The sequence below is a fragment of the Prinia subflava genome, chromosome 3 (assembly GCF_021018805.1).
Source record: "Prinia subflava isolate CZ2003 ecotype Zambia chromosome 3, Cam_Psub_1.2, whole genome shotgun sequence".
NCBI classification, from domain to species: Eukaryota; Metazoa; Chordata; class Aves; order Passeriformes; family Cisticolidae; genus Prinia; species Prinia subflava.
Window position 1 is genome coordinate 27773488 of NC_086249.1, and position 27899 is coordinate 27801386.

At 39.8% G+C, this 27899-nt stretch overlaps 1 protein-coding gene across 1 annotated transcript in view; it reads left to right on the forward strand.

Annotated features, from left to right (window-relative positions):
• FAT3 (FAT atypical cadherin 3) overlaps nucleotides 1-27899 on the forward strand; it is a 401226-nt gene that overhangs the window by 306674 nt on the left and 66653 nt on the right. Inside the window, exons 8-13 of the mRNA XM_063394467.1 lie at nucleotides 7227-7502; nucleotides 9043-9253; nucleotides 12941-17014; nucleotides 24579-24775; nucleotides 25856-26009; nucleotides 26865-27098. Of these exons, the coding sequence (XP_063250537.1) occupies nucleotides 7227-7502; nucleotides 9043-9253; nucleotides 12941-17014; nucleotides 24579-24775; nucleotides 25856-26009; nucleotides 26865-27098 (5146 nt within the window). The remainder of the gene's footprint in view (nucleotides 1-7226; nucleotides 7503-9042; nucleotides 9254-12940; nucleotides 17015-24578; nucleotides 24776-25855; nucleotides 26010-26864; nucleotides 27099-27899) is intronic.

The window sequence follows — 27899 nt, forward strand, 5'->3', positions numbered from 1 at the left end:
ACCAATTTTATAACTACATCCCCTTGAATAACAATAAAATAATTTAAGGCCCCCATCAAAGTATGATGGTTTATTATGAAACAGCTGATGATCACCATGTGCAAGGGAACACTCTTGCTTTTTGTTCTACCCCAGCTGTTTTCCTTTATCTGTTGCTGGCCTTTTTTCTATTATACAGTTGGAGGTGGTAAAATACAGCATAAAAATGCCAAAGATTTTTGTTTGGGTAACATGATCTCTGGCATGGACTTGGTGAAGTTTCTTCAGCAATGTTCCTGCATGCCTTAAACTCCGATGAGCCGTTCACTTCCTTCATGCCTTGCTGTGCACATGGTTCATTACTGTATCATGAGAGGAAGGAAATAGTTTTGATCTAAAAGTTACATCTGTTGTAATAATGGTTTACTGTTGTGAAAAGAGGCAAAAAGGACATAAGGAATATTAACAAAAAAAAATTGAAAAACTTCCTCTGTAAACAAAAGCCTACTTGTTTGGGGCGTGATCAAGGTTTCCAAAAGAAATACAGTCTCCAAAGTGAGAACCAAAGTGATAGGATTTGTTGAGTCACTGCCCCTCACCATGCTGCCCATCCATCTAAGCCTGAACCATCCAGGCAGCAGCTGGGATGGAGAAGGAAAAATACGAAGAAATGTTGATTTTTTTGATTTATATATTTGAAGTGTGGGTATAAAACTTCAGTCATGGTGATTAACTTCTAGAATGGCTAAGTCTCCTGACTTAGCCAGGGAGGGCTTTTGCTTTTTCCCTTTCTTTTATCCATCATTGCTTGAGGCCACAAGGTTATTTATTAAAGGCTGAAGGCATACGTTTGCTCTAAATTCCCACGAAACACAACTCCTGCAGCTGCCAGGCAAGCTGTTGGCCTTGCAGAGGGATTGGGGCTTCTGTATCCCGTGTGCTGGAGAGAGAGCCAGGACAGCAGCTCTGTGCAGTGACTCTGCTCCCTGCCATGGCCATCACCTCCCTTCGGGCTGCAAAAGGATCTTGTGCCCTTGCTTGAGCAGAGAGAGGTCTCTCTCCACAAGGAATCATTTTAATGGCATCTAAATGCCTGCTCCTGCCACAATTTTGACTCTGAAATATTAGAAATTCTCCTGGTCATGAGTCAGGTTTATCCCAAACCCCTTTTTTTGCTGAACAACTGTGATCTTTTGCATACAGGCGCAACAGAGGAATAGAATGACGTTATTTACTTTGTAGTGCATACTATTGAGTTTTGCTGAAATACGCACAGAAGCAGGGGAGGATCATTGAACTATCATTTAAGTTGTTATAATGTTTCAGTTTTATTGAGAATATTGTCATAGCAGATAATTATATTTTTTCTAAGAACAACCTCTGGAGTGATGTTCTATGTGAAAAAGATGGGTTTACTTCTTATTTTTCTACTTTCTCCTTCTTTCTCATCATCATGACTGCTACAGAAAAGGTATATTAGAGCATGAAGCTGTTCCTTCCAAGCTAGGAGTCAAAAAGCACCTCAGTTTCACTTATTGCAAAACCACCTGTTTCCCAGTGGAGTAGTCACTCACAGGGTGTAGTGCAGTTCCTGTGGAAAGTTTTTCAAGATCAATGCATGCTTGTTTACAATACCTTCTGCTGGAGCCAACCAGACTGGAAGAGCAGACAGAACATACTGCTCATTGCCCCTTTCTGTCTCTCCTTGCAGAAAGTTTTGGAATTTAATTTATTGATATGCTGAGGATTGACTTTTATCTCTGAGTTTCTGTCTCACCTTTCAGAGATCACCTTTTCTTTACAACATTTTCTTAAGAGGAGCTGATCAGTCACCCTGAGTGAGGGTGGTTCTCTTGAATGGTGAAAAGCTCTTCTTAGAGGACCATGGCCAAAATGTAGATAAGACATTATCTAGATAAGACACTATCTATTACATAAGACTTCTGGCGGAGCCTGCCAGAAGCAGTTCTGGGCTGTCAGTTCCTCTAGGGCAGAAAAAGAGACACGGGATTCAATTAAATTTTTTGCATTTTCTCTGTTGAACATTTCCTCCAAACTGTAACAATCCAATCCTTGAATTTTTTTCTATCACATCCAGTAATCTCAAAACTGCCTTGCCTTTGAAGCAAAGATTTTTTTTTTCAATTTTAAAATAACACAACACAGTAAAGTATAAATAACTGGCCACTGAGATTGGTAGGGAAACTGAATTTTTATGTTAAATTTGGGGTTTGGAGGAAAGAAAAACTTGTCAGGAAGCAGAAAATAATGCAATGTGGCAACACTGTTGAAAGCAGTATTAAATCAAAATAGGTTTCAAAACCTGCACAGAAATGCAACCTGAGTTTAAATAATTCAGGCACTTAATAGGTTGTACTACAACATGGTGCCCAGACCAAGCAATTAGCCAAGATTCTTCCAGCTTCAAATGTCTGTAAAGCAGCTGCTGGCATTTACCCAGTTTTCACTCAAATATGTCTGTGCCTAAACCAAAGATATTTGTTATGGGCAGCATTAAAAACAGCTTTGGAGAGACTTCCTGCATTGGGTTTTGTCCTGCTTTGATTTGATTGTATTTCTCTGGGCCTTTCACTTACCATTTTGACTACAAAGTCTTTGCTAATGCTCTGAGTGTTACTTTGCCTAATTTGTAATCTTAGAGGCCCGTGATTCCTTTATTTGAAACTTGCTTTAACTGTGGGAAATAGGAAGTGAGCAGGCAGAAGCAAATCTTTTAGAGTGAAGCGCTTGTTCAGACTATAAATTAGGCTCCACACAATGGATGCAGAAGGAGGCAAGCCTGCCTTTCTGAAGCCCACAATGACCTGGAAAAGATACAGGCTTTCAAGGAGAACCAGGCAGAGACTGGTTTGCTGCATGTTGGCTTTGTGGGCATGGAAAAAAAGACTTGCAGCTAATGTTTGTCAGTGAAAAGTGGTTCAGTCAGTAATCTTGAACAGTCGTCAGCAAAGAGGAATCCCCACTTAGCAGCCAACAAATAGTAAACATTTCCATTTGTCACCTTTTGGAGATGTGTTGGGAAACTTTTAAAGCCTGGCTTTGATTCTACACAAATGGGTATTGTCACAGCTTAACAGGCATCTACGCAGTAATAAGGGATACTTGTGCCACACAGCTCATTTTTGCCATATCTTCCATTTGGGAATAAATATGTAGAAAATATTAAATTACACACACACTGGGAGTCTTTGAGTCACTTCAGGAGTATAACACTTGATTTGAGGTGAAAGATGTGCTACCAGCTGGCTAAAGCATAAGACTTCAAGGACCCTTTTGCCGGCCCTTTTGAAGTCAATGGGAAATTTGCCAATAGTACCAAGATTTTATACTTAAAGTTGGCAGCTGTTAAATGAATTTGAGAAACTTTCCTCATACTAACAATCTAGTGGCACTCCGTTTACTCAGCTTCATGTAAGTTAGTAGGATGAGATGTACCATGAGCCTAGTGTTCATGTCAGTGTCACATTTTCCTTTCTTTCTTGTTAAGTAACGTCTTAATAGGCGTTCTCCTACTGGAGCAGGAAGTCTGCATAGGAAGGATGGCATTTTATGGTGACCTAATAAAAGGGGTGTGGCTCAAAAATGAGCACCTTATCCAGCTTTACCACTGCACTTCCTGTGATTTTGCTAACCTTACTGCAAAGCATTGTTTTCCTGGGCAAAATATGGGGATAATAGTCTCTTGCTCCTCAGAAGTGTTGTAAGAACTAAGGGAATAATACCTGTTTAAAATGAGACTAAAATTCCATTGTCTTTTACCTGGTTTTGTTTCAAATAACTCCCAAGACAGCTCAATTTTTAGGAACATTAAAGATTTCCATTTATAGGTTTAACAGAGCTCCGTATAATCAGTGTTCCTATATATAACATAACATTCTTTTGTTGCAAGGAAAATACACCCCCCTCTATTAAAGGAGAGAAGTGTTAAAATTACATTTGACTCTCGGGGATTTTGAGGGACAGCTGACAAAAATTAGAAATACTCTTAACTGCTTAAATAGAAGAAATTGTGAATCAATAATGACTTTTTTATTCATTAGCATCTCCAACCCACTGCCTTCCATCTCCAGATGGAAGTAGCTGTTGAAGTGCAAAGTATGTAATAAATAATGTGTATTTCAATGTGGATCACTTGACAAATCCTTAAAATACTGGCATCTCTAGGGAGGAAGATGCCTGCCACTTAAACAGGCCCTTGATCAGTCTTACAGTAGATGTGAAGTGAAAGAAAAAAAAGAAAAAGAAGGAAAAATAAGGGGGGTTTTGGCAGTGATCAAAGCAATTTTGAGTGCATAGCTCCCTGTAAGTTTGATGATCACAGTGAATGAGAGCCTCAATTTTTTTTTACATTTCCCCCCTCCATGCCTCTCACTCCCCAAGCCCGATCATGTCCATATGTGAGTCAGGGCAATAACTTACACTTTTTTCAGTGGGAAGAAATTCTGCTCTGTGAATCCATGCTGTAATTTCCACAGTCTCATGGGTTGCCCTTGGTCTCTGATGCTGATCCAGTCCCACCTTGTTCAGTTTGTGCAGTCTAGTGAAGGCAAAAGTCATGGAGTCATGGCTTGGACAGTCATAGTGCAAGCCTTGGGATGGATAAACCTTTATGCCCTCTTCTGCTTTCTCAGTTTACCAGTGATCCCAAAATGCACTCGATATTGCAGGAAGTGCATCACTACTCTGGGGTGATTATATACCATGCAAACCAAATAGCATGTGACTTCTCTAGCAGTACTTGTACTTTTAAGAAACATTGGTGTGCTTCTGTACTTTTACTTTTTTGTCTTCCAGAACAGCTTCAGCTTGCACACACCAATTTTAAAAATAAATTCAGAGATACAAGCCTGTCCCTCACATGGAAGCTTACTTGTTCAAGTAAGGTTGTGCTGTACTAGCATCAGCAGAATCAAACACTCTTGGTATTTTCAATCCATTTGAAAAGTTTTTGCTTCTCTGTTGGACTGTCTAAAAGAATACATGACAAAGGTTTTGGTCATGAATGAAAAGAAAAATAAATTATCTGTGTTAACAGTGCAGCAGTAAAGTAATCCGGTCATGTTATGGTAGTACCTGTTGAGGACTGAGAGTATCAAAACTGCTCAAGAAAATATCATCTAAGTGTTAAACACTGATTATCTCCAACTCCTATTGCTTCTCTGTCTCTTCCTTACACTAAAAAAAAAGTGGTTCAGCACTGGTTCTGTGTCCCATTAGATTACAGTTCAAGTCTTTAATCTTCTTGAGCTTTCTTTCATATGTTACAGCTAGTTTCTTCACATATCTTTAAGACATAGATTTGGGTGAGTTTTTTTCCTCGGTCAGATCAGAAACATGCTTTGATATATTATAAAAACAATAAAAGTATAAAAAGCTGAGTAACTCTTCATCATTACTATAGGCCTAGCAATGTGTATTTCCCTCCAATTTTATTGCTATCTGTCCAAGACTGAAGCATAACCTAATATAGGCTTCACCCTGCTTCACTCTGGCGTGCCATAATCTGGTGAAAATGAAATTGTATGGAATGTAAGTCCTATGCCATTTAACTTAGAGAGCATTTTATTTCAGCTGTCTTTTGAACAGTTCCCAGGCTAGTTCATTACAACTGCTTCTTAAAACTGCTCATGTTCCTTCTGGTAATGTATTCTGCAAACCCTTCCACATATCATGGAAATCTAAAGTTTCATTTCTCTCTGAGGCCAACATCTGTTTGTGCAGTATTGCAGTAAAAGTATAGCTGTATTTTTCTTCTGTTAAGAAAGTGTGGGTGAACAGGGCTTGATCAAGCAAAACAATAAAATACTTGCTTAAAAAAGAGCCAAGTAACAAAGCAACAAAGAAAATATCATGAGTGATGGGTCAGGTCTCCTAGTCTGACCAAAGAGTCCTGTGCGTGACCTTTCCCAAGTCATTAATTGGACTGTTTCTTACTTCAAAGCCTTTAAATAAAAATATTGTTCCCTTTTACTTACTGTAAAATTAGATGTGTGCTTTCACAGGCACATATTCTAGAAAAGATACATTTTGTTTCTTGCACTGAGAAAGAGTCAACTCTTCAGAGTTCAGCTTTCAGTATTAACACAGTTTTGTCAAGGGTTTTGCTGCCACACTGCCCACAGCAGTCTATGGCATGCAAAGTCTGGAAAGCACATTTTCCCCAGGGAGAGACTTCTCCAATGGCAAAACCCACAAAATTTCATCAGAGGGACACATGCATAATGTAACTTGTGAAAGGCAAAGCGTGGAAAATTATGATTCTTACTGTTTATCAGAGTCAGTTTCTGATATATTGAAATGGGTGTAATAGGCAGCAAGAGCAGCACTCTGGCCTGTTCTCCCCCTCTCCAAGTTTCCTTAAAGATCAATACTGAAGTTTTAAAGGCAGATTTGAGGCAAAGAGCACAACATCCATTCACACTTTTAATGTTCTACTGTTCATAAACTGCAACAGAAAGGAGACAAATAGATGTTGGAGGGGAAAGTGAATTAGTTGGCAATGAAGACAGCCATCACTGGCAAAGGAAGAGCAAGGATGTAAACAACAAAAAAAATCCTTCTGTGTCACCAGTGCCCTGAGGTCAGCTGTCCTTGGTGGTATGTATTGATTGTGTAGGGTGTGCTGGTGTGGTAGTGAGGTTGTATCTCCTGTGCCCACCTCAAGTGGTGTAAGAGCAATCTGAGGTGTCACAGCAACTTGAAGTCTCACTGCTGTCACAATTTGACGTTGCCAGTAAGCCCCAATGTAATATACTGGGCAGAAAACACAGGATTCAGCTGAATCTTCATTGTATAAAAAGCAGATTTAAGCAACATGAAAAAGATTTGTTTTACAGCCTTGTTCATAGTGAAGGGGAAAGGAAGTTACATAACAGTTCTAGAAGTCTCTTGTAACCAAGGCAGTTACAAGGAAGGACAAAATCTTTCCTTATGACCGTTGTAGAAATATTTTCCAGTCTATAGATACTGAAAACATGGGCTTCTTTATTGGGCTCTGAGTAGGTCTTACAGTTAGGAACATTTTACTTCCAAAGTCAAATCCTTTCTATTTCTTTTGAACTGAAAAGTAAGCATTTAATATTAAATAAAGTTTCTCAGTCCCACCATGCAGCAGCATAACATCTTCAGACATACAAAGTAAATTGCATTTCTCCAGGTGCTTATTCAGGAGTCTGACTAGACATCAATAACTTTGAATTTCTTTTTTTTTTTTTTACTAACTGTAGGTTCTTATCAAAGTGTTGGATAACAATGATAATGGCCCAGAATTCTCTCAGCCAAGTTACGATGCCACCATTTCAGAGGACATCCTCCCTGAAACTGAAATTCTGCAAATTGAAGCTATAGACAGAGATGAAAAGCATAAGCTGAGCTACACTATTCACAGCAGCATCGATACAGTCAGCATGAGAAAATTCCGAATCGATCCCAACACCGGGGTTCTCTATACAGCCGAGAGATTAGACCATGAAGCTCAAGATAAGCACATCCTTCATGTCATGGTAAGAGTGCAGTATTCCCTTGGTTCTGGCCACAGTCCTGGCTGCTTCAGGTACACACATAGAGTAGTCTTCACTTCACTGAGCAAAGGACTCAGTGCAATAAATAGCCACTAATTTAATCTTGCCTGTCCTGCTGTGCATTTATTTCACAGTTTTTATTTCGGCTTTTTGGGAAGCTTTATTGTGAATTCATTGTATGGAATGTGATATGATTCTATATCTCAAGGGGAGAGCAAGCAGGAAATTATTTAATCTCTTGGCATCTGGTCCTCTCCTTCAAGGTGATTTTCAGAGTTTCTGAAGTGAGGCTGAAAGTTATTTGAGAAGTTATTCACAGGGAGATAACTGCTTTTTTGTCATGGAGAATGCTACAGCCTTTCTAAATACAAGCCTCATTTATAGCTTACTTTTATAGACTTATTTCAGTACATAAACTGTTGATATACAAAATTGCTTTCTTTTATCTGCATTTCCAAATCTTTGGGTATGCAGAAAAAAGTTAATTACCAAATTTTGCTTGGTGTGCCTAGACTACAGAACATAAATCTGTCTGTTTTCAAGTGGAGATTGTATATCATGGACTTTTTTTTTTAATAAAAAAAGTAATAATAAAGAAATGTGTTAATTTAAACATTGTAGTCCACTATTTTCTTTAACTACTTAAGACTTCTGCAGCAGAGGCCTTCTAAGGAACTACTCATGGTGTGTTAGGTACAGGGGCAGCTTTGGAAGGCCACCCTAGGAAGCAAAAAGCTGTAGTGAAATTCATCAAGGAGCAGCTGAGTGTGGTCTCTGCTCACAGAGTAAAATGTTGCAAGTCCTTTGGCAAGCAGACTAAGAAATAGCTATAAACTGAATCACAGAAACACATGGTTAAGAGAGGTCATTCCCTGGTCCTTGGTTTTGATCTCCACCTGATACAGCAGGCCTTTTCCTTTCCTGTTTAAGAAGAACAGGAGATGGTCATGGCAGGATTATCAGTGAAGCAGTGCTGAGGTATTTTGGATGGGGTTGAAACAGGTGTGGTAACTTACACCTCTCTTGGCAGTTACCAGCACTTTATAAAGTGATTCCTGCTCTGCTTACTGTTGGTGTGATCATCTATGTATATAATCACAAAGTAGCCCTTAGGCAGCTACAGGCACTAGGCTGACATGCCTATATGCTGTAAAGAAGGCAATGGCAAGATAAAGGATAACTATTCAGCAAGTATTAAAAAAAAATTAATTTCTTGCAAACCTCAAGCCAAATTTAGGATCTCATGTGATTACCACTTCAAAAATTCATGTCATGATGGTTAGTTGCAATGCATTTTTTCACAAGTGAAAAAAAAAAAAGTCACTAAGCTCTTTCATGTTTCTTTTATTTAGTATCTGCCATCCCATGTGTGAGCATATTTCAGACAGTTCTTTGGGAAAAATGGATTTTTTACTACTTTATGTTAAATAGAAATGAAAGTAGTATTCACACTCAGATGAGTAATATTTGTGAAGTTTTACTAGATAACTGTCAAATTGTGTGTTATGCACTTGTTCTATAGGTCCGAGATCAAGAATTCCCTTACAGAAGGAACCTGGCCAGAGTCATCATAAATGTGGAGGACTCCAATGACCACAGTCCCTACTTCACCAGCCCATTGTATGAAGCCTCTGTGTTTGAATCAGCAGCAGTTGGATCAGCAGTGTTGCAGGTCACGGCTCTGGACAAAGACAAAGGAGAAAATGCAGAGCTTATCTATACTATTGAAGCAGGTTAGGACAGAGGCCAAAAATGAGTTATCATGGATCATGCCAGATAGAGAACAGTGATGTGATGATGATCTGTCTTGACACACAATTCAGCTCCTTTGATCTACTTTCTCTTATACAGATGGGCAAAGGAGACACCTTGTCGTTGTTTTGTTGGATTTTTTTAAATTTTATTTTGAAAATTCTATACCCAAAACCTGTCAGAACAAACTCATTCTGGAACAGATTACCCAAGAGGGGTTATGGAGTCTCCTTCTCTGGAGACATTCAGAACCCCACAGGATCCTGTGCAACCTGCTGTAGGTGAACCTGCTTTAGCAGGAAGGTTGGACCAGATGCTCTCCAGTGGTCCCTTTCCAGTCCAGCCATTCTGTTACTCTGTGACTGATTCATTTTCACCAGATGGCTACAGAGCCTGCTACCTCTTTAGTCATTGGGTCAAAGCCATCACAGAAGATATTACTCAAAACTGCAGCCAGTGACTTGTTTTCAGAGTTCTGATTTTAGACTAGTGTACAGCGTATCCTCCATAAAAAAATGCCACAACAGCTGGTATGTCCTGATATCTTTGCCAGTATTCAGACCAGAGGAGCACAGAGACTAAGAACAGGGCTGTGCTAAAACTTCTGCAACAGCATTTTAATGGCACAAGGTCTCTTGAAACTGAGAGAGAGCATGATGATACCAGATGAAAACTGCTTTTGCTGTTAAACTGGATATTTACATTCAGCACATAATCTGCACCAGCAAAAACATTCTTCTACTGGTGCAGCAGCACAGTTGTAAAACATTAGCATTATCTCTGACACACATACAAGTAAATGTAAGTTTCTTTGGGTCACATGAATCTGAAGTTAAGAACTACCTTTGAGATAAAACATTGACGGACATATATATAAGAGAGAGGTGCCTGGAAAAAGACAGAAAGAATTAGAAATGTGTAACCTTTGAATTTTGTGATGTTTCATTTCTGCTCAGAGGGTTTTATTCATAATAGGAATCTTTCCACTGCAATACTAGCAAAACTTGAAAGTTATATTGCCATAAAAAGAAGTCACAGGTACTTCTGATTGTACCCATATTAAGCAGATCACAAGCCTTTCCCAGTAGTAGGCTCTGATCCTCCTGGATCATTATTTATCCCTATATTATTATAAAGACTTGTTACTAGCTAGGGCAGCTTATGTCAATTAGGAACAGTCTAAATGACAAATAACTAATGAAACAAGAATATCTACACCATCTCATAGGTTCATATGATTTGGGTTCATATGATTCAAGCTCACACCTTAAATTAAGGTGATATAACCTGAAGTTTAGAGAATACCCAAGGAACATTTTTTCTGTCATTATCTTGTATGCTCTGTGGAAGGAGATTACCTTCAGCAAACCAGAAGGTGAAGTCTTTTGCAGCTGAAAGTGATGAATTTAGAATGAGGAAGATGTTAGCACTCCAAACCAAATATTTCCTTTATGCACTGTGTTTGGTCTTAGCAGTTACTTCTCAGTATTCTCCAGTGGCCTTTACCTTAAATTAGGGGCAATCTTACATGTGCCCAGACAGGACAGCACTGTGCCTTATGGAACAAATTCTGGGCAGACTAGATCAGGTTCCTGGGCAATGCTTTTCAAGACTATTCCCAGCTTTTTCTAGACACCTTTTTACTATTATGGGTTCCAAATTGTCTAGAGGTGCCACCACAATGTGAAGAGCATCCTGACATATAAGGAGTATAGTTCCCATTACACTGATAATAGACTCATACATGATGCAGACACAAAAATATTATGATTAGAAAAGATGCTTTAGCTATTAGGTGATTTCTAGAGACTCTCTTTTTCATTACAGCCTGTTTCATCATGAGCTCTCTCTGCAATGTCAGGCCTCAAACTTCCATTTACTGTAAGGCTCACACTCCTCCAGTTTCATTATCCACAGATGTCCCATTCTCAGATGCATCAAAATTCAGTATTCTGCTGCTGTGGTTTCTATGATCCATAAAATGTGCAGTTGAGGATATTGATTTTAACTGCAGAATTCAGATTGTACACAGCCCTTTGATCCAGGGGAATTACTCACCTCATCTTAGATTGCTCTGAAGAGAGCAATTTGTAAAGAAAGTAGTATTGTGTAATTTCTTAAGAAATTCCTGAAGGAGAAGAACCTTCTTGCTCTGATCTTGCAGGAGGCAGTCAGTGACTCAAAATTATTTGTATTAGCAAGCGGTGACAAAATAACATCAACAACATTTGTAGTGTCTGTAAATGTGACAGATACCATGATTTTTATGAGAATTTGTAGCTCTGGAAGACTCTCACCTCCTGGGTAATAGCACATTTTTTGGTTTAGCTAGTGGAGTAAACTGTACTGATCTGAAAGGAAGGCTATAAATAGAAAGCCACTACCAGTATTGAACTACATAGAATATTATGTAGCTTAAATTAGCCTCCAGAATATACTACAGATAGTGAATCATCTCTTTAAAATAGTTCACATTACCTCATTTCATTTAGAATTCTATGTATTTGGTGTTCCAGCTACAACTTACACATTTATTGCTTTCTTCACAGCACCTGTAACAATCACTATTAAAAAAACCCCTCTTGTGTACCACCTGAGATATATTTCTCTCCCAGGCTTGGATGGATGCTTAACTGTAGATTTGAAACAGTTCTAGATTTTAAGATGTGAATTACAATAGAGGGAAGGTGGTATAGTGATTGAAATTGCTGTAACTCAGTATATGCTGTTTACATTTAGAATCAAATTCAAAAAAGGAGTCTGTATGCTTATATATACCATATATATATCCAGCATCCTATACTTCAAGCAAGCACTCAGTAAAACAGCAAAATAAGGATTGCCAATTAAAGGTGGTCTCTAATTACAGGATAAGAATACATACAGAAAATTTTGAATCTGTCTTGCTGAAGAAGAGATTGGCAAAAACACCAGAAAGAAATAAAGGCCCTCAAAAAGTTCTCTGATCCAAACTTGCTGTTTTCACCTTTATGCAGTCGATGATATCCGTGCTTTCATGTTGTAACAGGCATTTCATGACATTTTCTGCTAAATCTCATTCATGTGGATTCATCCTCCTCAGAGATGATATGATAAACCTTTGTGCCACAAGACACTTGAATCTCTTTTCTATGCTATTTGCTCTGTTTTATTTTTTCTAAATGCCACTTTAACCTTTTTATATTCAGTTCTTTGAGTCTTGAACTACTGTAATCTCCTGCATGGTTTCTTAATATCCCATTCAATTAGGAGCCTGAGTTGTTATCCATTAGTCATGTAATTGGCTTGTTAGCCTCTGATCTCATTTCTTAGCCTTAGGTGTACATGTATTTGACTGATTTCTGTAATTCAGGGATGCTTTTTCTTACTTCAGTAGGAGTAACGTACATGCAGTTCTCGGTCAGATGCTGGTTCTGAGAATCAAGATAGAGGCAGCAACACCTGAGATTCTGATGCTTTGAATACCTATACCATCTACTGAGCTCTCTAATTAGCAGAAAGAAAGGCTGGAAGGGCCTTTAGAATACTTTTACATTCGTATTTTTGGGGGTTTTTTTGGGTTTTTTTAAGTAACTGCCTTTAAAAATGCAGCTTGTTGCTCCTGGTTTAAGTTATCATCACATGAGTCATATTTCATTTCTAATCTCATTCCAATATTTTTGTTTTAGGAAACACGGGAAACACATTCAAGATTGAACCAGTTTTAGGCATCATTACACTACTCAAGGAGCCAGACTTAACCACAATGGGACAGTTTGTTTTGTCAGTCAAAGTGTCTGATCAAGGTTCTCCAGCACTGTCTGCAACAGCAATTGTGCGGATATCTGTGACGATGGCAGATAACTCCCACCCTAAGTTCACTCTAAAAGAATACCAAGCAGAGGTTAATGAAAATGTGGATATTGGTACTTCTGTCATTGCTCTCTCTGCAATCAGTCAGTCGACATTAGTTTATGAGGTTAAAGATGGCAATGTTGATGGAGTCTTCACCATAAACCCATATTCTGGAGTGATCACCAGTCAAAAGGCCCTTGATTATGAACGTGCTTCCTCCTATCAGCTCATCGTACAGGCAACAAATATGGCAGGCATGGCATCAAATGCCACTGTGAACATTCAGATTGTTGATGAAAATGATAACCCACCGGTTTTTCTCTTCTCTCAGTACTCGGGCAGCATAAGCGAAGCTGCTCCTGTGAACAGCGTGGTCCGGAGTGCCAGTAACAGTCCCCTCGTGATACGTGCCACCGATGCTGACAGCAACCAGAACGCTTTGCTTGTCTACCAGATCGTTGAATCAACTGCAAAAAAGTATTTCACGGTAGATTCCAGCACGGGTGCAATCAGAACAATTGCAAATTTAGATCATGAAACGATAGCCCACTTCCATTTCCATGTTCATGTTAGAGACAGTGGGAATCCCCAGCTTACAGCAGAGAGCCCAGTTGAAGTGACCATTGAGGTAACTGATGTCAATGACAACCCACCAGTCTTCAGCCAGGCCGTATTTGAGACAGTCTTGCTCCTGCCCACGTATATTGGTGTTGAGGTTCTCAAAGTCAGAGCTTCAGACCCTGATTCAGAGATTCCTCCAGAACTAACATTTAGTATAATTGAAGGCAATATGGACCATTTTTTAATTGACTCAACCACAGGGGTACTCACCATTAAAAACAATAGTCTCTCCAAAGACCATTATATGCTAATAGTAAGAGTATCTGATGGGAAATTTTATAGCACTGCTATGGTGACAATAATGGTAAAAGAAGCTATGGATAGTGGACTCCATTTCACACAAAATTTTTATTCCACTTCTATCTCAGAAAACAGCACTAATATCACAAAGATCGCCGTGGTGAATGCTGTTGGCAACCGCCTCAATGAGCCTTTGAAATACAGCATATTAAACCCAGGAAACAAATTTAAAATCAAATCCACCTCGGGAGTCATTCAGACCACTGGCATCCCCTTTGACCGAGAGGAACAGGAGCTGTACGAGTTGGTGGTGGAAGCAAGCCGTGAGCTAGATCACCTCCGTGTCGCTCGAGTCGTGGTGAGAGTTTACATTGAGGACATAAATGACAATGCCCCAGTGTTTGTAGGGCTTCCATACTACGCTGCTGTGCAGGTTGATGCTGAACCTGGTACCCTGATATATCGAGTGACAGCTATTGATAAAGACAAGGGTGACAATGGCGAGGTGTCATACCTGCTGAAGGAAGACTATGGACATTTTGAAATCGATAGAGGATCTGGTAGCGTCACGTTAAAAGAAGCCTTCAATTCTGATTTGTCTAACATAGAGTATTTGGTTGTCATTCTTGCCAAAGACGGTGGTAACCCATCGTTGTCTGCGTCTGTAGAGCTCCCCATTACTATTGTTAACAAAGCAATGCCTGTGTTTGACAAGCCCTTCTATACAGCTTCCGTGAATGAAGATGTAGAAATGCACATGCCAATTTTAAGCATAAATGCAACCAGTCCAGAAGGTCAGGGTATCATTTATATCATTGTTGATGGAGATCCCTACAACCAGTTCAATATTGACTTTGATACTGGAGTTCTGAGTGTCATCAGCCCACTGGACTATGAAATAAATTCCCTTTTCAAGCTGATGGTGCGAGCCAGCGATGCTCTCACTGGCGCTCGTGCTGAGGTAACTGTGGACTTGATTGTTAATGATGTTAATGACAATCCTCCAGTTTTTGATCAGTCTGCTTATAATGCTACTCTGTCCGAAGCTTCTTTGATTGGGACTCCTGTACTGCAGGTTGTTGCTACTGATGCTGACTCTGACAATAACAAGATTGTACAGTATCAGATAGTCCAGGATACCTTTAACAGCACTGACTATTTCCATATAGACAGCAGCAGTGGCCTAATTTTAACAGCCCGGATGCTGGATCATGAACTCATACAGCAGTGCAGCTTGAAAGTCAGAGCAACTGATAATGGGTTCCCACCTCTGAGCAGTGAGGTTCTCGTTAGTATCTCAATAACAGATATGAATGACAATCCTCCAGTTTTTAACCAGTTAATATATGAATCATATGTGAGCGAACTGGCACCTCGGGGTCATTTTGTGACTTGTGTCCAAGCTTCTGATGCCGACAGCTCTGATTTTGACAGACTGGAGTACAGCATCCTCTCAGGAAATGATCGGACCAGTTTCATTATGGACAGCAGGAGTGGTGTTATCACCCTTTCCAACCACCGCAAGCAGAGGATGGAGCCCATGTACAGCCTGAACGTCTCTGTGTCAGACGGGCTGTTCACCAGCACGGCTCAGGTGCACATACAGATCCTTGGGGCCAACCTCTACAGCCCTGTGTTTTCACAGAGCATTTATGTTGCAGAGGTTAGAGAAAACGCTGCTCCTGGAACAAAGGTAATCCATGTGAAGGCAACAGACGGGGATTCAGGTGTATATGGCCAGATCAGCTACTCCATAGTAAATGATTTTGCCAAGGACCGATTTTTGATTGATGCAAATGGGCAGATCCTGACAACTGAGAGGTTAGACCGTGAGAACCTGCTGGAAAGTGATTTCGATATCTTCTTGAGAGCCCTCGATGGAGGAGGCAGGACTACGTTTTGCACTGTGAGAGTGATAGTAGTGGATGAGAATGACAATGCTCCCAAATTTATGACGGTCGAATACAGAGCAAGTGTCAAAGCAGACGTTGGGAAAGGTTACTTGGTGACCCAAGTACAAGCAGTAGATCCAGATGATGGAGCCAATTCCAGAATTACCTATTCTCTGTATAGCGAAGCCTCTTTTTCAGTAGCTCATCTACTTGAAATAGATCCAGATAATGGATGGATGGTCACCAAGGGTAGCTTTAACCACCTGAAAAACACTGTTCTGTCCTTCTTTGTCAAAGCAGTTGATGGTGGCATTCCTGTAAAGCATTCACTCATTCCTGTCTACATCCATGTTTTACCACCAGAAACCATTTTGCCTTCCTTTTCTCAACCCCAGTATTCTTTCACCGTGGCAGAAGACACTCTCATAGGCAGTACTATTGACATTCTGCATGTTTTGCCCAATCAGGGTGCTTTATATAGCACAGTTAATGGTGAGCTATCTGAAAACAACAAAGACGAGGTTTTCATCATAGAGAAAGACACAGGGCTCATAAAACTGGATAAGAGACTTGACCACGAAATAAATCCCGCTTTTCACTTCAAAGTGGCAGCCACAATTCAGTTAGACAAAGTAGATATTGTGCTGACTGTGGATGTGGAGGTGAAGGTGTTGGATGTAAATGACAACAAGCCTGTGTTTGAAGCAGCTAGCTATGATGCTGTAATAATGGAAGGGATGCCCATAGGAACAAAGCTGATGCAAGTCAAAGCGGTCGATGCAGACTCCAGTGCGAATGGGCAGGTCACGTACACGCTTGCGGTGGAATCAGAGCTGCAGAAGATCACAGAAGCATTCACCATTGACAGCAACAGTGGCTGGATCAGTACGCTGAAGGACCTGGACCATGAGAAGGATTCTGCTTTCACCTTTGCAGTGGTGGCCTCAGATCTGGGGGAAGCTTTGTCCTTGTCCTCAACCACCTTGGTCTCAGTTACTGTGACAGATATAAACGACAATGCACCCGTCTTTGAGCACGAGGTGTACAGAGGGTCAGTGAAGGAGAGTGACCCCCCAGGGGAGGTTGTGGCTGTTCTTAGCACCTGGGATGAAGACACATCTGATGTCAATCGGCAGGTTAGCTACCATATTACAGGTGAGAAACAACTTGCATGCTTTCTTTCTATAACCAGCTTACTGAAGAACTGCATGTGTCCAGTTTTAGATGAATGTTTAGCAGGGTTTGAGCTGAATTGTCACTGTGAATGAGTCAATTACATTCTTTTTTTTTTTTCTTTTTGGACAGAATTTGCAGCAAAGCTGAAAAGAGGGAGAGGAATGTGTGTGTGTGTGTCTATGTTACTCTCTGTTTTCCAAGATGAATGCTTCCTGATTTGCTGCAGTGCAATGTAGTGTAGCCATCAATCCATTATAATTGATATGTCAGCTCGAAAACCATCATTTCTTAATGTTTCAAACAAGGGAAAAGGAAAATCTTCTTACAGAGAAAATCCTTGTACTTCCAAGCATTTAAATTTTTTTTTGAAATAACGTTTTTCTTTTTGAGATAGGAAAGTAGAAGGCAGAGCCATTTTGAAATACCTCTATTTGGAATGGGGAGTGTGGGGGGCATGAATGAATTTTACAATATAGAGCGAGGGGATGCCATTTCTTATCAGCACAGATTTCTGGCCAGGGAAATAGTAATATACTTAGAAGCACTGGTTAGCTGCCATGCATTGTTATATACAGCATAAGGAAATTCTGATTACATTACTGGTACATTTTTCAAAGCATGGTAACGTTGCTCTTTCCTATTGTGTAATATTTATTATAATTCTTTTCTCCTAGATTCAGCCTGGCTTTTGTGTATGTTATGAGTGATGAGTGCTGCGGTTATTTTCTCCTTCCATCTTTCTTTGTCCAGTAGATTTTTTTAGGGAACAACTTTTTCACTCCCCCCAACCTTAGCAGTTCAAGAGCAAGTATTAACTACCTAGTAATAACCAAATTATTGGGAAAAAATCGCATTTTTCTCACTGAATGGGATTCAACATGTATAAGACTGCATGTAGGAAGCAGGCTGTGGGCAAAAAGTACTTAACTAATAGGAAAACAGTTTGTGTATTTTGCTCTGGAGAGTAAGGCTCCTAGCCCTTTGTTAGCTACCAAAATGAAAATGGCTGTGGGGGCGTGTGTAGGGAAGGGTGTGACACTCCAGTTAGCCACAGACTGCCTGTGTTATACATCACAAGTGGCATCATTTTCAACGCTACCAGAAATTTGTTGATTAATTGTAACTTAAAATTTTGGATTCACCTTAAAGGTTTGCAAAGACTATGTGTTTATAGTGTAATGCGCTGTAGGATATTAGAGGTAGGGGCAAAAGTAGTCCTGTATGTAAATGTCAGGATTTAGAGGCTCTGGGCAAGCTGCTGGTGCCCCAGTTCACATGTATGTAAATCAGTAGCGCCTCATACTAGAGATTTTGGGATATTTGAAGGAGTTTGGGGATCCCAGTGTAGAAAGTACTATGGGAAATGAAAACCCTTAGGTTTGTAACAAAGATATGTTAGTGCACTGTGATCATTGGTTTTGTTGTGAAGTCTGGCAGTTATCTCTTATAATGAATTATGCCTTTAGTAACTTAGAAGTTTTTTCTTCACATACCTGTGCTGTTAATTTAGCAAAGACTGGACTTTTGAATAACAACTGTCAGATGTGACTCATAAATTATAGATCATTCTGTACCTTAGTTTCTGTCACAGTTCAAAATATGACAGTTACTTTGCTGTTCTGTTAGGTTCTGAAAACATTAGATGTCAAAGCCCAAAACTTTCTCACTGTACAATTATGAAAGCACATGGGCTCAGAAATTCCACTTCCTTTGAATATATCATTTGAGCTTGGAAAATGCACAAGGAGAAATTGGGTTCTTTTGATTAAAATGTCAAAACATGTTAAAATATAGTTTCACTCACAAAATACTCTATTCACACTTTACCTCAAGTTGATCTCAGGAAGTGTGCTTGAGTATTTCATGGAATCAGATTAGCTAGATGATTATTCAAAAGCAGTGGCTTTCTGGAGGCATTTTGATTTGAAGAAACTTCTGTGAATACAGTAAACTCTGAGTAAAAATGGTACATTAACAAAAAGGAAGAAGAAAACAATCTATGAGACTGTCATGTGGCTCCACCAAAAACAGCATTGTGAAAATGCATCTGCAGAAAAGTAGAACACAGAAGACAGATAGAAGAAATCATTGTTTAGGAGATAAAAGAAATAAACATTCTAGGGCAGATGTAATCACTGAAGAGTCCTTTGTGCTCGTTTGAGAAATAGAAATACCTAGTGCAGTCTTGTGGTCAAGCTTGAAAAGTGGTAGATACATTCAGGTGGATAAATAAATATTATGCTTGGATTCCTTCAGTTTATGATTGTTTTCCATGATTACTGGCAAGTAGTTGCCATTGTCAAGTTTACCTTCATTTACATTTGATGGTGAGGGAAAAGATTTTGCATGTACTCTTTGTTATTTGTAGTTCAATAGCAGCTGGAGATGTTCACAAAGCAAAAGTACTATACATAAATCTTAATAGAAAATCTATAGGAAATCCAGATGACAGAAATGCACTTAGGAAGCACAATAGTTTTCTTTTGAAGGCTCATTTGAGATCATTGCCTATGTATCATTTGAGGCATTTTGCCTAAAACCAGGGCTCTTCTGATGTGTAGCCAACCTACACCCAGCCAGATATTACTGAGATTTAAGAGTGGCGAACCATGAAAAGCCACCAGAAAAATGTCAGCTGCGAAGACATTGGTACAGTAAAGTGTTTTGTGTTCCTCAGTGATGTTAATCAGGCTTCATCAGGCACATAAAGCTAGGAAGTCTATAGTCTTGAAGTTTGATTCAGCTGAATACAAGGAAGATGGACAGTGTGCTTTGGAAGAAAGTGGAATTGTACACAGGAGGTTATTTGCTGGACTGGTTGTACAGTATGAGCAAAGGTGTGGCTTTTGTTAGTTTTCATCATATATTTGAGATACTGGAATTCTGGAGAAGTGGATGATTCAGTGTTTGGGAAGGCCTTGTGTTGCCAGATGAAGAACAGTTTCTGCAATTTTGTGGTAGTAAAGCTAAAAGGAGTGGATTTATCATTGCAGAAGCTCAGTAATTAACATGCAACATCTTAATCTGGGAGTGGAGGTTAAACCTGGTTGTTTTGTGTGATGCAAATGCCTGGAGTTCTAACAGGGAATTGAAAGTACCTAAATAAATGCATAAATGTAAGGTAGAAGCTAAATAAATAAGTTAGTAAATATTCAGCTCCCCCTCCCAGATGGGGACATTGCAGTGAAAACTGATACTGTTGGCTTCTAGTTTTCCATTCCCTTTTAGTTGCTATAACGGCCTCTGTGTGTGCTTTAGTAATGATGTGTGTCAGGATTTGTTTATTTTGGATCACTGTGTCTCTGCATTTCATTTGTATCTGGCTGTTTTCTTTCTTACTTAAACTTGAGCTTGATTTGGCTTTGTACTATTTGCTGACTAGGGAGGGAGAGCATTATTTAAACTTCAAGTAACAAAAGATAAAAGATACTGCTGATTTTTTTAGCCTCAAAGCCTTTCTAAAAAGTTACTGGAGTGTTTTTTGTAGCTAGCACTTCACTGTTGTGACATTCAAAGTAGAACATAAGAAAACTGCCAAAAGATTTTAAAGAATCCATTAATACATGTAGTCAGGAGGCTTCCGTTTAGAAAAGCTACATTATTCAGAGTGAAAAACTAATTAATTAGAATGCCCCTAGGAAGCTGAATCTGCTTGCATATATTAGTGAAAAAGTTAATTAATCACTGCAGAACGAGATCTGCATCAAGACATATGTGTAAGTACTAGGAAATCATTTCCTGGGCCACAGTGTGGATTTTTTTTGCCTCTCTATTTTTAAGAATATTTTCTTGGTGGTGTTTTAGTTTTATATTTCATTATTTCTCTTACACTTTATAGTTCACCTTTGCCTTCGATCAGTGAAGTGCTCATGAAAAGACATGTAGATAAACCACTGTTCCTGTTTATTGCACAGGTTTCTTGGTCATTGAGATTGGTTCTTTTCTAGTAGAGTTAGGGGGAGGAAAAGAAATCCCAAGGACCATTTTTTTATACATATTCCCCAAATTCCTAGGTATGATTTAAAAGCCATTACATTAGCAACAAAGCAACAATGATTTTAAAATTGCTCCAAGGTAGTGTTACTGCTAACCATAAAAGCCACCAGCTGATTTTAATTAGATTTTACCTTTCCTCTTTTCTTAGCAATGGGATGCCCATACCTTGAGTGTATTGCTTCCTACTTGGTCAGGACAGTTAATTATTTCCTTTTACAAAAGGACTAATATGCAGGAAAACTCTGATTAATATCATGAAGCAAAGTAAGAATATTTAAGATTACTTTTATTAATGGCTTACAACATTAAACTCACTATGACAAGATTACATCCTTTTATAGAGGAGAGTTAAGCTTTTTTTATGCTGGCATTGAACGGAATAGAAGGAATTTAATGTCAATCAGCAGGGGTCTGCCTTCTTTGAAGTCACATTCACTCAAGTCAGTGGACAGATTCTCGTTTCCTTGGATTGTATTCAGATCTGGCCAGCAATACACATCAACACTCTGTGTAAACCTCTTTAGGAGAAATGTGTGTTTATATGACACAACAGATTAAACAGTGTGTCCTCTGGTGATTGTTCCAGACTGTCATAGAAATCAGTGGGAAAACTGCTTGGTTATGTGATCAAAAAGGGTGGTTTTCTATCAACATAAAATATCTGTATTTGATACATGAGTTTAGTGCTCTGTATGATTCAAAAGCCTTTTATAATTATAATGCCTATCTGACTAATTTTCTGGAAATCCTATTCATTACAATTTGCTTTCTTTGGCACAGTCACAGCTAGCACAAGTGGTGACTCTTAACATGAAAGATTTGCTCAGCCTGACTCAACTGACTTAGTTTTCGTATTAAACATAAACCAGTCTATCTTGTGGCTAATGAAGAAGGCATAGATTGCAGCCTCTGACCTCTTTCCTGCTTTTTGATGTAGAAAGAAGGTATGGAATGGACATTAGACTTTTTTGATTGGTTTTAAGCTCAGCTTCAAGTTCAGACCTCCTCTCTGTTGATATTTTGACAAAAAGGTCCCTGAGAACTGACAGAGTTTTGACAACAGAAGGAACATCAGAGACACTAATTGCCTGACAACAGAGTCAACACAAATAAATTCAGCCTTGTATTATTTTTCTTTTTTTTAATACCTACTTATGAAATCATTCAGTGGAAGTACTAGAGGGGAAGGTTTAAGAACCTAGTCTTTCCATTCAGCTTGTACAGATCCCACGACACATGTCAGAACCCTGATTAATTTGTAAGCAGATGTACACTAGCGTGTTTGACATTCTTGAACATGTTACAAGAAAGAATAAGCCTTCCCTTAATAGTTTTATACCACTTTTAAACATTAGCAACATGGACAGTAGTTCTCAGATTAAATTCCTGAGTGGAGACCAAAGGAGAAAGCTTAATATGGTGAGCAAGGAGCTAATAGTGGTTAGCTGCAATTGTAGTTCAGCCAGTGGAGCATCATGGTGCTTTTTAATATATCCTCACTCCGTTTCTGTAGCATATGAGTTTGCTATGACTCTAGTGCTCTCTCTTAAATTATTAAATGTTTTTACAGATACGTTTTTACAGACCAAGCTGGGCACAGAAGACTGCGTAGTTGGTTTTACTGGCTTTGGCTAGAGTAGAATTAATTTTCTAAGAAGAATCTGCGATGGAGCTGCGATGTGGATTTGTGATGTCACAGGGATGTTTTAGTCTCTGCTGAGCAGTGACTAAAGGGTCAAGGCCTCTTCTGCTCCTCAGCCCACCCCACCAGTGAGGAGGCTGGGGGTGCACAAGGAGTTGGGAGGGGATGCAACTGGGACAGCTGATCCCAGCTGACCACAGGGATATTCCACTCCATATGGCACATGCTCAGCACATAAAAGCTGAGGGAAGAAGGAGGAATAGGAGATGTTCAGAGTTAATGGCATTTATCTTCCCAAGTGACTGTCAAGGTGACAGCCCCCTGCTTTTCGGGAGATTGCTGCGCACCTGCCATGAATTCTTTTTTCTTTTGCTTATACACAGAGCTGCTCCTTTACCCGTTAGACTGTCTTTGTCTCAACCCGTGAGTTTTCTTACTTTTGCCCTTCAGATTCTCCTCCCATTCCCACTGGGGAGGAAATGAGCAAGCAGCTCCATGGGGCTGAGCTAACTAGCAGAGTAAAGTCATAATATTGGTTTAAAAGATTTTACTGCCTTGTCTGACAGGAGGTTTGGATCAGACTCACAGAAAGGTGATTGAAGGTGATTTCTTCATGGACCAGGCAGAAAAGAGTAAATAACTGTTGGAAATATTAATGACCATGCCCACCTTAATTATTGCAAGTTTCTGTATGTGACATGTCCTTCCCTTCCCTTCCCTTCCCTTCCCTTCCCTTCCCTTCCCTTCCCTTCCCTTCCCTTCCCTTCCCTTCCCTTCCCTTCCCTTCCCTTCCCTTCCCTTCCCTTCCCTTCCCTTCCCTTCCCTTCCCTTCCCTTCCCTTCCCTTCCCTTCCCTTCCCTTCCCTTCCCTTCCCTTCCCTTCCCTTCCCTTCCCTTCCCTTCCCTTCCCTTCCCTTCCCTTCCCTTCCCTTCCCTTCCCACACCTTCCCACACCTTCCCTTCCCACACCTTCCCACACCTTCCCACACCTTCCCACACCTTCCCACACCTTCCCACACCTTCCCACACCTTCCCACACCTTCCCACACCTTCCCACACCTTCCCACACCTTCCCACACCTTCCCACACCTTCCCTCCCTTCCCCTCCCCGTTCCCCCTCCCCCTCCTGAGGATTATGTGGACCAACACTTTCCCTCTCCCAACCTCTTTTTCTCACCAAGCAATTTAATGATGTGGAAGAGCAACATTGCCAGGTTCAGTGTCAGTGTTATGGCATGGTAAAAAACTCTTCCGCTTTATCTCCTTCAACCTTTCAACAGCTTTCACTCTTGGATGCGTTTTATCTATTTGTACTGCTTATCTTCCAACTGTTCCTCAAATGACCTCTTGTTAGGACTATTTAATACTAATGTGTCTTCCTGTGTCGTGTAAACTTTTTCAAAAACTAGAATTTTAATAAGCACAAGAATGGCGCAGCTGTATGATAAAGCTTTCATTAGAGGATTCCTTAATAGAACCCACTTCCAGTCCTTGATTGCATAATCAACAGCTAATGAAATTGTCTTGGTAACAAGAGCTACGGTGTATTACATCCTCTCCTGAGACTAAGTGGAAAGACAATTGTACCAGCCCGAGAGGACTATTGATTGTTCACAGTTTGAATTTGATTACCCTTACGGGGAACTGAACAAGAGATCATCTTCAGCTCTGCTAAATGGATTTTTTTTCCAGTGAAAGTTATCGGTTCACTTTCATACAGGGCATTCAGGGGGCAATAAACACAGGAAGTGTAATTTCATTACGGATTTCCTTAGTCTGCGAGTTTGGAAGTACCAAAAGCTGTGAAAGCAATGATGGCTGCTTAGTGATGTGTCTCTGTGTTTAAACCAGGTGGGAGCTCTGAAGGGGCACCACAGCTCATTGTGTGTTGCTTGTCTTACTGCAGGAGGGAATCCCAAAGGGAAGTTTGCTCTGGGACTGGTTCAGAATGAGTGGAAAGTTTATGTTAAAAGGCCTTTGGATCGGGAAGAGCAAGACGTTTATTATCTGAACATCACTGCCACAGATGGCCTCTTTGTGACCCAAGCTGCTGTGGAAGTGACTGTCACTGATGTTAATGATAACACTCCAGTTTGTGAACAGGTGAGTCAACACCCCCCATGGCAATCGGCCGCTGTGTTGAGAGCGATGCTTTCCCTACAGGTGTCTCTTGCTGTCTGTAAGTATTCGAAGTATTCACAGGCAGTGCTGATTTTCATCCTTGTGGTCTTGAAGAATCTGCAGTGATCTGGGAGAGAAGCAGGATAAAGCATTCCTGTGAAGCCAGGATTGAAGGATAATGATCTCATAAAGCTTGCAAAGGAGTCTTGTATGCAGTGGCCTTAGTTGGTTTTTCAACAAATGATGTGTTGTGCGTTAGCATTGGGCAGCTACTCCTTCCCTGCAAAAAAGAATGTCCTCTTCCTTCATAACCCATGCGGAAATGTTATCAGTCTAGTTTAACTCCAGCTTTCCTCAGTTTTCCAGATACCAGACATCTAGTGGAAAAGGCAGAAGAGTGTAGCTTGCTGTCCTGTTGTCAGGAATGCATGCAGTGTGGCCTGATCACAGCTTTCAGAGTGTTAGCTGTCTTGTATTCTGTGGAAAGGCAATCCAGGAAACTGATGTTAGTGCAATGGAAAGGTCTGTGTGTAAGAAAAGGCATGATAAAACCCAGAGTTCCTTAATGGTACTACTCACAGAAAATCATGTATATGTGTGTGTGTGTGTGTATGTGTATGTGTGCATGCATATACTCACGTAGTTCCCATTGTTACATTATCACTCACTGATGGATTACTGTCATTGCAAGAACCATTCTACCCCTCTGGGGAATCACAATCTCTATTTCCCTCAAAACTGCTGGATAAGGTGATAAAAACAATTGTTTCTGTTAGCACACTCATCAAGATTTTCATTTCATGGGTGTCAATGGAATAAACAGAACATACAAAATGGTATTGCATTAAGCACCTAAGATGAGCCCTATTCACATTCATAATTTGGCATTGTTTCTGCGACTCCTCAAAGCTTAACAGTGACTGGAATTGCTAGGAATGTGTTGGGTAAAGGAAAATTGTTTCCTGTGTAGAGAGATGCACTACAAATATATTTTTTAAAAGGTGGTTCAAAGACTGTAAAATACTGCTACAGCACAGCTTACATGTCTGTTTTTGACTCTAGGTTGCCTACACAGCATTGTTTCCTGAAGACATTCCACCAAACAAAGTAATTCTCAAAATCAGCGCTAAAGATGCTGACATCGGGTCCAATGGTGAAATTCGCTATTCTCTTTATGGTTCAGGGAACAATAAATTTTTCTTAGATCCAGAAAACGGTAAGAAGACAACCAAGTGTTTCTGAATAGCCCTAACCCCTCTACTTCTGGGTACTGGTTTCCTTAATTACAGTTAGGCTACATGCTACTCAGCAAATTGTTCCAGTTCTGGCAGATGTGGGTGACCGTTTGAATGGTGGTGGCAGGAGAGAGAAAGAGGGACATTTTTGTTGGCCAGGTGGGATGTTATAACCAGAACAGAGGATATCTTTTGATTCCCTGCAGACTTCAATTTAGATTAGAGATTTATCATAGAAGCACAGGATATTGTGGGCTGGAAGAGAACTTTGAAGGTCATCTAGGCCAAACGCCTTGCCATATTCAGAGTCAACTTCAAATAGATGATGTTGATCAGAGACCCATCCAGTTAAGGTTTCTAGGGCTACCTGTGCCCTAGATTGCGTTTCACCATCCTAATAATAAAAATATCTTCCCTTATATCTAGTCTATGTCTACCCTCTTTTAATTTAAAACAATTACTTTTTGTCGTATCACAACAGGTACTGCTAAAAAGGAAGTGTTTCTGTGTTAAGGAGTCTATAAATCTTGAGAGTGACAGAAAGACTTGGAAAAACATGGTAGTGATCATATGGGTAAAGCTGTAGGCTGCTGTTAAAGCCACCATGAATGGCTTGTTGTCCTTGCTCTCATATTGGCACCTCATTTTTTTTGGTAAAGAGGAAGGGGAAGTGACGCTGCTGTGAGTTTTTAATCTCTTTATTGGAATAAGCAGTGTTGGTTTTGTTTTCTCTTTCCTGCTCCTGTGAAACACATGGCTTTGAGACACTTATGCTGTCTAGAATTAGTGATGTTGCTACAATAATAATGACAGCTGCTGCTTTTAAATAATTTCAGGTGAGCTGAAATCTTTGGCCCCTCTCGACCGAGAGAAAATCCCTGCATACAATTTGGTTGCCCGAGCCACTGATGGTGGTGGCAGGTTTTGCCAGTCAGAAATCCATCTTATTTTAGAAGATGTTAACGATAATCCACCAGTATTTTCATCTGATCACTACACTGCTTGTGTCTATGAAAATACAGCCACTAAAGCTTTGTTAACAAGAGTCCAGGCAACTGATCCTGATGTTGGTAAGTGGATAACATCGCAAAAAATAAATAATGTCTATGAAAATTCTGTAGGTTGGTGTAATTACAGTGCAGATTCCCTTTTCTATTGCTAAATTTCTTCATTTTTCTCCTCCTCCTTCTTCTTTATCTTCCCCGTTGCTTTCTCTCCTCTTTCTTTTCATCAAAATGCTTGTGTCTGATCTTGACATAATGGTGTTACAAACAGAAAAGCATTGTAGCAGCTGCAGAAGCATGTAGTCTTCTCTTGATCAGCAACAGCTCTGTTAGGGGGAAATGATCATTTTGGGGATAAATTGCAACTTTCTTCCTTCAGTGGTCTCACCTCTTTTCTTGAGCCATGATTTTGAATACCCATGCCTCTATTTATGCAAATAATATAGTTACATGCCAGGGGGACCTATACCTGATTAATCACAGCTTTTCTAGAGTTTTATACTGCAATAGCTCCATTTGTTCCAGCTGGTTACTTTAGTATAAAACTATTGTACACTGTGAATGTACATTATAAATGTTCTGGTTATTTAACTGCACATTCATTGAAAGTGTAATAGTTTATTATTATGTGAGGACCTTAGCCTTGAAATGTGGACCCAATTATAAATATTTAAAGGGGAGTCTTTTTTCATAATACAGTGGTAAAACCTACTGAATATTAGAAAATTTTTAGGTTATTCACTTGAGTTGAAATAAATAACTTAGATGTTGTTTTGGGGGTTTTTTTTTTCGGTGTTTTGTAGAAACTATGGCCTGGGTAGTTTCATGTAAGAAGCAGATCTTTCATTCAATGAAAGATTTTTTTTT